Raw genomic sequence first — 16,239 nt, 5'->3', positions numbered from 1 at the left:
TCTGGTAACAAGCTACTTCTCTTTGAACAGTTTTATGTGGTTGTAATTGACCTGACAATGGGGTTCATTATGCAGTCCCTTTCATGCTGTTTTGCCTGATAATTATTATTTAATGTGTTCAGATGGAGAGCATCATTAATTCATCCCTTCCTCCAATGTCAAAGAGATGAACAGTGAAGTTATCACTCTCTGGTGATTAATATTATGCTCTTTTGTTATTGAATCCTGTCCCAGTGATTAAACCCTCATTGAGTGACTCACCAGCCACTCTTATTAACAGCACCATTACCGAACACAGCCAAAGCTCTAATTGCTATTTTCACTTTTTCTTTCTATTTCGGTCAGTGGTTTGAGCCACTTATCTGTGGTTTTCTTTTAATTAGAAATCTTGCGTGTAATGAAGAACACAATCGATCAGTGTCAAGGGGTGGCGTGGTGTGCACGCATGGTAATTTGTGATCCAGATGTTGACAGAGAAAATGAGCGCTTATGATTACTGGCATCATTAGCAGTTTCATGCACCCTTTAGGGTAGACTACGTCTTTCAATAACTACACCACTAAGTAACCAGTTTGTTATTATTGTGCTTACAGGGGAGTTTTTGTGTGTTAAATGTGTTCACTAATTGACTGCGGATGCTTAACTGCACCAGGGAAACATGAGACTTTATAATCTTGCACAGCCCCACCTTAAACCACCGTCGTCTTATCTCCAGACTCCAGAGCTTCTTTAGCCAGTGTTCTGTCCTGACTCTATGAGGAATAAATGTCACTGAAATTAATTTCACCATTTTTTTTCGTAAGACCCCCCCCTCCCCAACAGTAATGTCTTTTCAAAATTTATGTGCCCCAGAATTCAATTTCCTTCTCGTCCTCATAAGTTGGAAGTAGACTGATAGGCATTTATCTGGTTAGAACAGTATTTCACCCATCAATGAATAATGCCATCCTCAATTTAAAGTGTTTGATTATAGCCATTTAGTTAACTGACATTGATGGAGTGTCATTTTGCATATATGTAACACTTCTGATGATGAGACCATACACTGTAGAATTATGTGATTGACTGACTGATTGACTAACAAACTAACAGACTAACAAAACGTTGATATTTTCAATGGATCAGCAACTAATGGTGCGTGTGTTGATTATGTAAAGCTAAAATAAAACAAAATGTTAATCACAAAATAAATGAATGAGGGAAAAAAAACCCAAAGGGCTAACATTCCCCCAAAGACCTGTAGGTTTCGCACTATCAACAGAAACAAAAGTGTTCTTACTGGAATTTAAGGACCATCATGTGGAAGAATCGACCAAAATGGGTAACAATAAAACCAGTTGTCCTTTCCAAAGAACAAGACTAATCAACTCGCATTAAATCTCAATAAGTTTCCCGGCGTACCCAACCACTGACACAAAAGCCTACCTTCATATTTTTTAACCCCTGTTTTACCCCAAAACACCCAGAACACACTCAAAGGACAATGGTGCTGTATGATAATTTTTATATTCCATCTCCAAAATAGTAGAACTCTAGTCTCTTTTTACGATGTGGCAAAGGGGCACATGCTCTAATAAAAAAAATGAAAAAATGATGAGACCGCAATATTACATGAGTTTCCTGTTTGGTCACTTGCACCGGATGGAAAAGCAGAACCCGCGGTGTTTTAGTAATGTATTCATACTCTGGTGGAGAAACATGATGTTTGAATGGGTGACAGGTGACTGACAGGAAGTATTCAGCTTGTCAGTCTTCTCGGGGAAAAGTTAGATGTTTGAGCATTGGGTGTAAACAGATGGGGCTGCAGCCTATCCTGTTGTATATTCTATATTTAAATTATGAAAATTGTTTAAGTCATGATTGCTTGAATGATTGTTATCAATTCACTTGATGTTCATAGCAACAACATGTATCCAAGTGTAGATTTAAGCAGGACATGGCTTGCAATGCGGTGCTGTAATGTTGGTACATGTTGTCATTCCCTTCTTACTTTCTCTCCTACCCTCTTCCATCTCTCCCTCCCTGCCTTCTCCCCAGCCTCTCCTGTTTGAAAAATGGGCTGCATTTCCCTGATAGCCTGTGTGGATGTGGGGAGTATAAATGGCTAATGAATTACAGATGAACATTGACGCAAATTTATCTTCCTGATGTCCCAGGGTTATATGGCAGCTATTTAAAAGTTTAATCAATACGCTGTAGTCGAGAACATGCAGGCATTGCAGTTGTTTGGCCGGAGAAACAAGACTGGAAGTGGAAAGAGAAGTCCTGCTATTGGGGCATCATTCTAATGACAGCTATTTATGTGTGATGGACCAGACATTTTTTGGGTGAAAATGTGACTTTAATTCATTCAGGTACTCAATGTGTCTGACTTGTGAGAAACATATGAGGCCTTACTTTATACGTGACCCAGATGTTTTAATGCCATCACTTTTGAATAGGTTTATTTAATAAGCTAGACACTATGTAAGTTCTATGGATATGTTTTTACTAAATTGAAATTAGCATTTTTTTTTCTTACTGAAATTCTCTCTTTTTTTGAAAAAGTGTATAAGATGTTTGTCTTATTGTTCAACATGAAGTGACAAGAAAAGACAGCAACACAGAGCCAGGTTAAACATAATAAAAGATCTACTATCGCTGTTAAAATACAGCTAAAATAATTATGTGTGAGGAAACGAATCAGACAATCTTGATAATTTTAGTGCAATACATGGACCTTGATGTAAGGTTTTTAGTTATTTCCATGGTCGACAGGAAACTTGAACTTTTGCACAATGATGGGGGGAGTCATAAAATTTAAAAAAGCAGAAGAGAAGCATAGTTCGAAGTCACTATTTGAAGTCATTCTTTAAGTGAGGCACAGATTATATTTGAACTTCCGTTAGGACTATCCTGAATATCTATAGCAGGAAATGTGACTGTTTCCTGAAAAATACTCAAACCTAAGCAGATAGATCAAGTGATTACATTGGTTTCGGTATAGTTACTTTACGAGATGCAGGAGTTTTATCTATTTGCCTCACAATGGAGTAGGTGGTGACTCCATCTCATGACGTAGGGCTGGACTGATGAAACTGATAAAAGGACAACCGGAGATGGATAGTGTCCACAATAATAGCCCTGGCTCACAGCAACCTACACCTCAAGCTCATAAGTCACCCTTGCACCACATCTTATGGATGCCCCTAGCTTTCATCTGACCCCATCCCCCAACCGCACTGCAATGTTATTTCAACCTTAGGAGATAATACAGAAAGTGTAATTGCCTTGTTAATTGGCTTTCTTTTTCTCATTGCCTTTTCCTCGTGATGGATGGCACCACTGATGAAATTGGTGTCCAAGTAGCCAAACTATGGGCTACGACAGAAAAAAAAGCGAAGGTAACAAATAATTGAGCAAGAGGATATAGAGGGCAACAGAGAGAATCCAAAGGCAAGAATAAGAGATTAAAGATGACAGAGTGAAAGGAAGGCAGAGCTGGATGAGTTAAGATGAGATGAGTGGTTAGACCTGAAAAGGAGACAGGAGCAGAAACTATGAGTGGAGCAAGTAGATTCATGGCAACAATAGATAACCTTGATGTTAAAAGCCACATCCGCTGGATGTGTCTGTCTGTGACATATTGATGGCCCTTGAAAAGAGTCAAGCTGATTGTATGCAGGGAACAATCATTAAACCCACTCCATCGCCCTCCCCTCGCGTCTTTCTCTTTCTTGTAAATGTGTGTGTGTGCCTGATCTAATACGTGTGCAATAATTAAATGAAGAGGTTTTTAGCAGTGAATTTGCGACTGATGAAAAAAAAACTCAATTGGCAGAAGTTGTTTTTGTGTTTTAGTTTGATGAGTCCTTTATAATTACCTCTTAAAATGTAAATTTTGGTTTTATTTTAATCTAAAAGGGGGGAAGACAAACGCCACTTGTCAAATATTTGGCACTATAAGACTATAACATCAACATTTAGGTTTTGCCATGTCATCCAGTCACCAGTCGGCCTTATCTGAAAGATCTGTAGACTGATAAGCTTAATTAACATCTTCTCTGGTCAGGTGCATTTCTATTTTCAGGTCTTCAACTGGAAAAGGTTAAATGACAACAAGCAATTCCTGTGTCATTACTTTATTCTAGTATTAAATTTCATTATCATCATTATCATCAATTGTTAAGCACGTTTTTTTCTTGTTTTGCAATGTGCTAATGTGCATTTATTGCAGATTAATTTCAATGAGTGTACATTCCTGGCACACCACGATCACAGACTTGAGCAATGCAGCAATGCACCAATGCACCCCCTCCATCTGTCTATGTACTTTGTCAAAGTATGATGACTCCTCTTCAACTTCAAGTGTCTTTTCGCTTGTGAAGGACAAGATAGTAGCAAATCGTGAATAAATGTTTTGTTGTTTTTTTTTTTCCCTTAAAGCAGGACGTAAAAACAAAAAAAGGCCTGTGCAGATAAAGAAGACTGTGTGTTGGTTTTGCATTAATGGCCAAAACAATGTTTTGTTATATGATTATATGATTTATACAAAACAGATCTAATGAGTTTCCAGAATAGAAAACCTCAGACATTAGTCCAAAATCTCCACTTTTGTTTTGCCTCTCAGTGCCTCCTCTTATATGGACCCAGCTACAAAATTTGAAAATATAAACACAATCAGACAATGCAATTTTAATCATAAAGGAAATAATATACCCATAGTAGGATAATGCACCACATTAGCTATACGCAGCAGCTCTGTCTCTGGGGCATTGCAAATCTGCTCCTGGTACCACATGACAGCTTCATTATGGATCCCACAGCTTTAAATGGAAAGACTTGATATTTGGCCAGGTGTCTGTGCTTCTGTCTGACCTTTTCAGAAAAAAACCAGGTGGCAAAGTATAAATAATGGCATTGTAATATTGCTAGAGAACTTTGGTGGGGAACAATGGAGAATGTACAGGATCTTAACTCAACTGAGGTGTAGTACAAGGATGATGATGTTTTTTTTTGTTATTCACTTATTCTTTCATAATTTTAGGTCAGGGACTCAGCCATGTTTCTACCCTTGTGGGTTTAGGAAAGTATCAGTGTTTGAAATAAAAAGAAAATATTACATTTTATCAAATCAGCATGGGGAGCCCTTTGAAATCTGAAATGAATTAAGAGCAGCAGGAGTGATTTTCCATGGTGACTATTTAGGAGACTGGTATTAAATATGATAACTTATCTTTGAGCCAAGCAAAAAATATTATGGTAGAAAGTCTTTGATGAGAAGCAGAAGGGTAGCTGTCACAAACAAACCAGAACTAATAAACCTGATAGTTCATGTTGCATTTATCCATTCACCAAGAGGATAACACAAGTTGATGACATTTAGTATCATTTAAAAAAGACAGTGTAAACAAAAATAATGGCACTTAATTTGCCATTGCCCATTAATGTCAGTCTGTGCTGAGACTGTCTGTTTCAGGTAAATGTGTAGCTTGGGATCATGCTGCACAGTTAAACCTCCTAATGAAATAACAGAAGTCAGCATAGAAGAATATGTTGAAAACCTCCACAGTGAGATTTTGGGTACAAGTTTATCAGGTAGAACCCTGTGGCTTTGAGCACTGTTGTGCGAGACTGAATTTGGCTTGGTATTTCCTTTCTCTTTCTCCCACCAACCGATCTTTCTCCTGTAATAAGAGCAAGTGTCATACTGTGAAGTGAGCACAGTGAATGGGAATGTTCTGCAAAATGAAATGCTTAGACTGGGTAGAGCTTGCACAGAAAACAGATACTCCCCCCATATCTTCAGGAAGAAGATCATATTCCTTTGTTTTAAGCCATGATTTCTTGCATTTTATCCTCTTCTTTGATCATGGATGTAGTATTTTTGCACTGCTGTTGACTAAGTAGTCACAAAATGTCCAGCCATCTGATTGGTGGTGTGGACCCACGTAACGTGTTACATCCAATCCTCCTCTGTTCCTGCCGACTGGTGACAAGCTCAGAAGAGTGTGAAGGCTTAAGGGTCCTTTAGCTTTAGTTCCCTCATCTGTGAAGGTTATTTCTGAAAGGCTTTGGTTGCAACCCACAAATATATCCCCTTTAGGTAATGTCTTATATGTGCTTTGGTTGTGGTACCTCGGTTGCTAATCTCTTTAAGGGCCCTGCTCCTGGAGAGAGTTTCCCGCCGGGTAAGCTGTGAATATGTGAATGGCCTCGGTGCCCATGTGATCAGAGCGCTGTGAGACACCCGGAGTCCTGTGGTGTCAAGGCCAGTCTCTAGCCATAGTACCTATATCCCTGGGCAAATAATGGCAGCTGGAATTCATCCCCCCCCCGCCTGCCTCCTTACTCGCAGGGAGGCGCACACACACACACACACATGCGTAGACGAACACAGATGTATACATACCCCTTGCACACCGGAGGAGCAGGCAGGCATGGAGCTGGTCCCCGGATTTTATCGGAGGTGACAGCTTCTCACACTTCAGTGTTTGGATCACCTCAAGTAGCTGGGCTATGAAGGGAAATGAGCACTGCTCCACTACAAAGTCCAGATTTAGATTGACTGAGCTTGTCCTCAGGCCCATGGGCTTCTGCTGCTGCCGCTGCTGCTGCTGCTGCTACTACTGCTGCTGTTGCTGTATTGCTCCTTCGCTTGACAGAACACCCACTACTGCTGCGAGGGACTGGTGTGTGTTTTTGTGTGTGTACATTTATTGTGCACATGGTATATGTGGTGCATGTGTGTGACTTGGTAGCGACTACTTTGAGGAGTCAGAGAGAGTCGGGAAAGAGAGCAATGTGTCAGGTTTGGTTAAAACTGAGGGTGGCATCAGAATATGCTTGGCACTAATATGGCACCAGTATCTCTGTCCCTGTCTCTGCTTCCTGTCACTTAGTCCCCATTCTTTTCCCGCCCTTGACAATGTCTCTTTGGATTATGTGATTGTACTTAGCGCTTGGAGCACCCCTCATCCCTTTGCGACACCACCTCTCCCATAAGTCTCTGTTCTCATGCCATTTTTCTGGCCTGGCCCTCCTCCTACTATAATACACTTGATGTCTATTTAAAAAGCCTGGCCAAAGCTGTATCTGTTCTCCTGTCGGGAGATCATCGACAGCACTAATGCCACTTGTCCTTGCCTCATTTGGTGAGAGGTGACTCCAAGCCGCGGCCCGTCGCATTCATCAAGTGGCTGTAAGAGCACTGTGACATTAGAATCAGAGAAGGCCAGACAAAGAACTCACCTCACCGCAGCCTTCGTCCTTGCTACACTTCTTAATACTAAAATAAGTCTGTTATTACCACCTCTCTGTCATCCTTTGTTGTTCACAGAGGGCATAATTCTTCACGTTCAAGATTCCGGAGATATGCCTCATGCAAATAGATGTGAAAGGATCTAATATCACAAATAATTTGCTCTCATTTTAAAATGCAATTTAAGAATGAGTCTGTGTAAAACTCAAATTACTACTGAACTATTGGATCTTTGCACTCTTTCTTAACTAATGGCACAATTTTAAACACTATGATTAAAGAAAACAATGATTATGGTACATTCTGTCATGTTTCCAAGACTTTGGCACTTGAAACATTAATATTCTCTGGGAATAGTAATATATTGGATACTCAAAAAAATGCCATGCTTTTTAAGTATGTAAATGACATATAAGGTTGTAGATTGGTGAATGTTTTTCCACAGGGGAATATTGATGCAATAAATATTGTCAACTCTAGTTATTAATTTTGTATTGTTCTTTACACAAATCATTCAAACTTATCAAATATAGATAAAAAATCTCTGGTCTCAGCAAAAGAAATTTCCAGAAGGAGCAGTCGATAATGTTCACTCCTGCAATTTATTGAATTTATTTTTGATCTGTGTAGAGTTTTGTTTACATTGGGAAGAAAACCTAAATCGCTTGAAAGTTTCAGATAAGATAATATAAACTTTATTGATCCCCATAGGAGAAATTCCTTTGTCACAGTCAGTAACAGTTATAATGTAAAAAAAAAAAAAAAAAGGAAATAAGTATGAATATAAATATGAATAGAAAGGCAGAAGACAGAAGATACCAAGACAAAAAAAATCCACGAATAAATAGACAGCAGAAAAAAATCCACGAATAAATAGACAGCAGCAGTCCTTGAACTATTTGAGAAGAATACCAAATACACTTGAATTTTGCTGGGGGGAATATTGAAGATAATCTATACAATGTAGCGAAAACCCTGGTTTAAATCTCCATTGAATGAAATGAAATCAATTGTAAAAGACCCTTAATGATGTTTTTTCTTTATTGTATCAAGTCTCATGTGTTAAGCAGGCTAGAATGAGCTGAAAGATGGTTTGAAGTAGCATTTCAATAAGGATTGTTGGCTTTGGTCTGATAACCAATAACCTCCACCCACTCAAGCCTAACTTTCACTCATTCTGTTTTTAGGGGTGTTTGCCAAGTGTCGCTACGTCTACTATGGCAAGCATTCGGAAGGCAACAGATTCATCCAGAACGATCAGCTCTGACGGACGTCTTCTCAGGGAAAAAAAGAGGGACACGAATGATAATGGACATTATCGGACAGAGAGAAGAGGATGTAGGCCCATTATCTATCAGGACCCTTGGTGGTATGTCATGTAAATCAGACATTTATGCGCCAACAACATGATAAGGTTATGTAAGAGGACTTTTTTTGTTAAACATCATATTCCAACCCTGTAGTAGCTGTCTCCACCAGAGCTGAGCAAGGTCTGCTTCAGGCTCCAGAGATGACACTCCCTCTGACATGGATGCCTCAAAGCATCAGCAATCCCTTAACTACGGACACACTCAACACACATACACACACACGCACACACACACACACACACACACACACACACGACGGTCTCTCTCAATATCTCTGTATCTCTCTCTCTCTCCCCCACTCTTCCACCCTCACTCTTTCCTTCCATCCTTATTCTTCGTGTGGACATTTTACTCACTTGGTGACAACAGATCCAACCAGTTGTATTCCTTTTTTTTGACAACCATGATGGATCACCTGTCCTCTACTGCCACTAATCAAGGGTGAAAAGGGTGATGGTCGCACACCTGAGGCCTGACTGTCTAATCTCTCTCCCTCTCTCCCTATCTCTTCTTCCTCTCTCTCACTCATACTTGCTCTTAAAAACCCATTAAAAAGAGGTTTGTTTTCATAATGGTTTTTTGTAGTTCAGTCTTTCTTTACTTAGGTGTCGCAGAAGGAGAATGTTAAAAAAGAAATATTAAATTCCTCTTAAAGAGTGTGAGCAAAATGACAATCACAAAAGCTTTAAAAGAGACCCGCTGCAATACATACGATTTGGATTTAATGCAACTTTGATTTTTAGCACCCCTGCAGCTATGATAGAGAATGAGTGAACTTTTCACAATGATTTCTTGAACATTTTCAAAAATGTTTTGTGTGTTTTTTATTTTCTTTTATGCAGTGTTTTTTGTTAAGCACGAAGCGTGAAGCAACCTGTTGACAAGACACATCTGAGTCATAATAATGTATAATGAAGCACATATGATGTATTGATTCAAAGATAATTATTTTACTTGGAGGGTTGTGCTCAAATGTAATTTTTTTACGTTTCTCTAAAATACAATTTCATTCCAATGTCAGCTTTAATGGAAAGAGTTGCGAACAAGAATTTATTCCAGGTACGCAATTACATATTATGGTGCACTTATTTTACATCCACTTGCCATTATGTGTATTCTCAATTATTTGACTGCTTTGCTCTAAAATACTACTGCCATAATTTCTATTGTACTTTGACTTGTTGGAGATGAATTACACAATTTTATCTTAAGAACATTTCTGGCAGTGTGTCCTTGAGTGTGCCACTGCATTCTTAAAATGTTGTTTACATTTCACAGTATTATTGTAATTGTTTCACAGTGCGCTGGCCAATTGTTTATGCTGGTGTTTGTGTCATATTACATGAGCCTTTAAGTTTAAAGTTGTACAACCAATGTCGTCTCAAAGTTGAATAAATGATGTCATTTAGATGATATGATATTTTGTTGGTGGTCAATGATTGGAAAGGTTTGATTTGCATCTTTTACTTCTCAAAGCAAAAACATTGAAAATTTGCCTCACTTTCTTTCTCAAAATATTCTCCCCCTGTATGTGAAGCCGCAAGGTCTCTAATGAACATTTTCTTTAACTAAAACGTTTTAGCTGCTCGACTTTTTAAATGAGATGTGAATATACTATAAGAGTGGCTGAATTGATGGTGACTGATTCAAACCCACCAAGCAACCTGCTTGTTAGTATTTCTTCCCATTACCTTTGGCAGGATGACGTACAGTTTGTTAATGAATCCAATGAGCAAATGATAAAAAACTGGTTGTATTCTAATGGTTGTAAAAATTCTTTTTATAATAAAAGCGAATGAATCGATATATAGGAATAATTTACCGTGTCTACTCTCCATAAGGTTTACAGATTGCATTCTAGATTAGAAGAAATAAATGATGATAATAAAATACTTAAAAGGGCCTTGTGTTGGGATTGCAAAGGAACTATGGTGAGCTTCAGTCAGAGATGACCTTATGCAGCATTTACTATGGATCATTTTACTTTGAATTTCAGCTATTTTTTGTGTTCATTCTGAGTGTGTGTATGCATGCATGCCACCTTCCACGTGCTTATGCTCTACATCCTACAGGACTGTGTGACCATATTCCAGTTGACATGACGTTCAGGAGCCTGGTCACTAGTGCCGGCGTTTCAAAATGACAAGGTTTATTTGTCATTGTTTTGATATGCTCAGAGGAAACTGGGCCTGACAGTCTGAGGAGGAAGGAAGAAAGAAGCCACAACAAGTTCCCCCCTGCACGATACAAAATGTCATCCTTCCCCTGGCTGCAGCATGCGCCCAGCCATTCTGCTGAAAAGAGCAGACATTTAAAACTTTGTGACATGTGTCACAGGCAGTGCCATTGAGCCAGTCCTACTGATGGAGCTGGAATTGACAGGCCCCAAGCCACCGGAGCTGGCTGGGGGACACACCGAATTTGGTGTGTGTCACTTCCTATCGTCGTCAGGGACGCATCCCAAGCTGCCACACTAACACAAGCTGCATTTTGGGATGGGTGGTAGTGCCACAGTGGGTTGACATATGCTTGACATGAGCCTTTATACGTGCTTGTGAATGTTTGAGAAGCCTGGTATCACAGACAGTAGATTAATTAAGGTATGAGCCGAAGAGTTACCTGTAGGCGATGGCCTACTTGAACCCCAACTATTTCACAGTGGCTGCTCCTTGGGAACTTCCTGGATGAAACAAATGACATGCAGCTTCATGACAACAGATCAGTGACATTCAGCTGCTGAAGCCCTGCAGCCTTGGCAGTGGTCTCTGTGAATGACTGGACAATCAAACAGAAATATATGCAAGTCAGGGACAGATATTTTTGTACTGTGCCTGTACAATGAGTCTCCTTATGTTTGTAGTTTTTGCATAGCTTCTGCTTAGATCCTGCAAATAGCTGAGACTATGTCAATGCAAGGTGATTAGCTAAACTACTACCGGTATATACCAAATAACTGTTAAAACATATAAAACAACTCCAGTTCTAAATGCATAGATTTTGTTGCACACTTTAAACTAACTCCATCCCATATCACTCAGTACCAGCCACTTTGTCCTTATGTATGTATATGTACATATATGTATGTATATACAAACATATATATATATATACATACACATTTATGTGTACACGTGTGTGTGTGTGTGTGTGTGTGTGTGTGTGTATGTGTGTGTGTGTGTGTGTGTGTATGTAAAGTACTTCTTACATCTGCACAGCTAAAGAACATAATTGAACTCCCAAAAAGGGGGAAGCTAGTCACTAGCATTCCACTCACTGTCAAAAGAACTGTTGCCAAACCAGCATTATATTGTATATATATCTGATGACTGATTGGCATCGTATTAAAAAAATAAAATAAATGATGCACATACAGAAGGAGTCAAAGAGAGAGAAAAGGCCTTAGTGAGTGACAACTGGCTACTGAGCACCAAATACAATGGCGCAGATATTTAGATTAAACTGTATTCCTGGCTCCAAGACCCAGTTTCCGCTGTCTATCTTGCCCCCCTCCCCCCCTATTCTTGCTTTCTCCCTCTATGTCTGTCATGCAAGCTCTTTCCCTCTTGCACCTGAAATATTTGGCAGTGCACTGATGTCTCGCCGGTTGATCCAGTGAAGCTGAAAGTGTGTGTATGTGTGTGCGGTGGGTGAGGGGGGGGGGCTTATTTCTGTCTCCGGTCTTAGATGAGTAACATTTGTCATTCAGGGCAGTGCTGTAGTAATTAGCTTGTCAGTGGGCACCGGGCTGAGCTTGCTCTTTCTGTTAAGAAAGATGGACAGACTGACACAGGAGCTGACAGCCAGTCGATAATGTGGCAATTAATGTCATAAATAATTCCACTGCCAATTACATCAAAATGGACTCTGTTCTTTCACGGGTCCCGGTTCTCCCTTATCATTTCCTCTGATAAGGGGAACAACTATCTTCAACCCCCTGTAATTATGAAGCTTTTTATATGGAAATACAACATGGCCTCACTCTCACCAGATGTTCATAGGGCTGGTTCAAAGTGTGGAAAAACGGAGACATGGACAATAAATGTTACATCTAATGAGTTCACTTTTATGCCCTTTAACTCGTGGGTTTCAATGAACCATATAGCTTGACAGTTAGGCACTTAAAATGCCATTGCCATGTATCAAAGAAAAAATAAATAACTTCATTTGAAAATGCAGATAATTATGTGAGAGAGATCGATGGGAGCTGATATTCTAAAGGTTGTGAAAGCTTAACCAACAGTGAGAATATTGATCCTGACACACCATCACTTGGTGGGAAAAATTATATCCATTCTATATTCAAGATGTGGGTCAATCAATGACAGCAGGTGAGAATACACGATGAGCTTGGATCAGCAAGGGTTCACTGAATAGCAAATGTGCTGTTTATTGGAGGGAAATAAAAGGAGAAAAGAGGGAATTTGCTTTGAGATGCTTATTATCCACTTCCTCGGCCTGTTTCCATGGGCTCATTTGTCTCGACAAGTGACTCAGTCACCGTGAATGGTTTCCATCAGCCTGACACTAAACTCTTTCTGTGAAATGTATGAGCAAATAAAGTGAGCTCAGCACATGTAAAGCTCTCCTAATGCATTGTAAAACAGCCTTAAACACATCTGATGTATCTTCTGGACAGGAAGGTCGCTCTGACTGTAATATATGGTCTGCGCAGAGAAGTCTCAAGGTTGTGTCACATTCGCCTACATAATGCATGATTTCCCGTTTCTCTTACAGACTCCAATCATGACTTGCAAGCCTTGAGATGAAAATTTTACAAAGTAAATCAGCCACCATGCTGGCATTTCTATTACCCCTGTGTGCACTGACAGGGAAGATGAATAACACTAAATAATAGCACAAGGTAACAAATCATATTTACTATGAGGAAGAAAAGATGCAGTGGATGTGAAACTGTTAGCTGCCTTTTGTTATTCTTTCATCTCATATGGATTCCACTTCTGTCTTTTTGTTTGTGTTTGCTTTGTAGTTTATGGAGATGAGTGTGTCACTTCTCCACTTGTCACAGTCCTCTTGTTAGATTGTGCTCGTAATTATTGTTTCATTTATTGTACGAGAATCACTTGCTTTGAATAAAGCAGTTAAATGACCCTGTTAGCATAATTAATTTAACCATACTGGAGGGTTGCGGAGTCGCAGTCTCATGAATATTAATAATTGTCAGTGTCAGTGCAAAATTTTTAATAAAACAACGCAACACGTTTTGGTATTGTTTTGAAGTATTGTTTGATGCCATCTTTGGAGAAAAACTTCGAGTCTTTGTTTCTCACTCGCAATGACATTCTTTAATTTTCCGTCTAACGAAAACCACCCTATATGGTCCTAAACCTAATGCAAAACTCCTCCGCCGACTGCACAATATCAGAAGAATACGAAAAAAAGAAATAGCCTATTTTATTACTTCAAATGCATCAACATAGACATCCATTAACACAGAATATACAATAATTATATGGAATAGTATGGCAGAGGGCATGTAATGTTTTGCTCCCTGAGGTCCTAAAGCCCTGATGCTATATTTAACATGACATAAAGAATCAACCTTACCTTTTATTTACAGGCTTGACATGAGCAATTTCACATGAAATTCCTGGTGATATTGGCACCCCCCCCCTCTCTGCCACTATCTACACACTATCTGTGTATGTGTGTGAACATTGATTTAAGTAATGAGAAATTCAAGTAATGCTGTTGTATTTCAGGTATCTGCAGCCATACATATTACATTTATTCTGCATCACGGCCAACAGAGGCAAAATTATAAACTATTTCAGATAAATGCCACCGAACAAACAGCATTTATTTGAATACACCGAGACCACATGGGCATGACCTCAGTGTGTAGTGCTTTGTTACAAGTCACACTGTTCGGCATTTCTTGCAGTACTCTGATCCTATCTGACTGGACTGTAGCCTCTCAAGTGACTCGACTCGGCCTTGGCCGATGACAATGACATACAGAAGCAGTCGATTTTTGACATATGACTGTGACTAATGGTGAGGAAAAGGCGAGAGGGATCTGTTCTGGGGCCACCCTTAAAGACATGGAAATCCAGTCTATCTCCCTCTGGAGTAAGGAACAGCACAAATTAAATCCTTGAATCATGAATACACTGTCGGTGGGCAGCTATTTACTGCAGCCAATTCAGCTTTTATGGAAGTAATATCAGTGGTCAGTGGAAGGGCGGCTGCACTTGAGAAATGTTTTTACTTTGTCTCTGGAAAGCTTTCCAAGGTAGCATATTGGGTCTCATTTGTCTTCGTATTTGACATATATTACACTTTGTGAATTTTGAATAAAGGACAAGTAATTCTCTATACATGTGCAGAATAGAATAGAATAGAATAGAATAGAATAGAATAGAATTGAATAGAATAGAAATGTGGGTTAGTGCTCTGTTCATGCTCACAAAAGCAAATGCTTGTCACTTAAAAAAAACATGGACAACAGGCAATAATATCAATAAGAAAATAAACAGAAGAAAAAAACAAAATATATATCAAATCCTGCTGTTTAAATTTATAGCAGCCTGCTTTCTCAGACATTAGAAATTAGTAAATCATTTGAGTGCAGATAATACTATATGTATCAAGAGTCAGGTATTACTTCAACAAGTAGTTTTGTAATCCAAACAAACTAAAAATCCTTTCAATTATGCATCCACTGATGTGATGCCAATAGCACAAAATATTGACATATTCAGGAGAGTTAGTTTGAATATCCCTGGGCTTGAGGTTTCTTGCTTGTTATGCTCGTCCTTTTCTTTGTCTGGATAAAGCTCAGCCACGAATGCTCACTTCTAGGTATTAACAATGTTTTTCTTCTGTCTCTCTTCCTTTCCAAACATATTGATCAGCCTATGAGAGGCCATGAGACCAAGTTAAGAGACTGAACTTGCTGTTATTCCTTTCCCTGAAAGCATCCCATCAATTCATAATGAAAGAGAAAAATTTCACATTACATTATTTTTAAAACATATGCCTGTCTCTGTAAAATTATGCAATGTGAAAAATACCGTATCTATTATAACTTCTACATAAGCAGTTTTCATTTCATTTGTTAAATGTTGATTTGAAACATCTTGATTTGTCGATAAAGCAGCGGCTGCATTGACTTTCTTTCCTAAATGAGGGAGTCTGTTATTTTTTGTGTTAGAGAGGGAATACTACTAACAGCGACAAGCAGAGAAAGAGAGAGAGAGATCTACTAACTTTTTCTGGAATAGGACATTCATCGCAAATTACAAGTGGCAGTGGCAGGCAGAAAAAAGGGAAAAGCCAACCCCTATGCCTTTGTTGTTCTCCTTTAATTCTGTTAATCGCCCCCAGGTAAAGATTAGCTGCTCTTGCCAATTTAATTCAGCCTCAAATGATGTTGCTACAAGGTCACTTTTTCTTTTTCTTACTCTTTTACTCTGTCCCTTTATTCACCCATCCTTACGTCCTCCTCCCCCCACTAGCCCACTTCCCCTCGCTCTTCCATTTCTCTTTCCGTGAGCAGGATTGAGTTGTCATGTAGTTCTAATAGGCAGCACAGGGAATCATTAGTCCACCGCGGCTCCCTGACTGATGGGTATTTCACTCCAATCATCTGAGTGCTGCCTGTGTGCT

The 16,239-nt window shown here is 39.2% G+C and overlaps 1 protein-coding gene across 1 annotated transcript in view; it reads left to right on the top strand.

Moving 5' to 3' along the window:
* Positions 1-10,271, top strand: part of lrmda (leucine rich melanocyte differentiation associated) — a 212,751-nt gene extending 202,480 nt beyond the window's left edge. Inside the window, exon 7 of the mRNA XM_086171168.1 lies at positions 8,428-10,271. Coding sequence (XP_086027294.1) covers positions 8,428-8,507 — 80 coding nt within the window. The 3' untranslated portion in view covers positions 8,508-10,271. The remainder of the gene's footprint in view (positions 1-8,427) is intronic.
* The last annotated feature ends 5,968 nt before the right edge of the window (positions 10,272-16,239 follow it).

The sequence above is a fragment of the Fistularia commersonii genome, chromosome 2, assembly GCF_037954325.1.
Source record: "Fistularia commersonii isolate RoL2024-O1a breed Wild chromosome 2, RoL_Fcom_v1.0, whole genome shotgun sequence".
Taxonomy (NCBI): Eukaryota; Metazoa; Chordata; class Actinopteri; order Syngnathiformes; family Fistulariidae; genus Fistularia; species Fistularia commersonii.
This window is presented reverse-complemented; position numbering and strand designations above follow the sequence as displayed.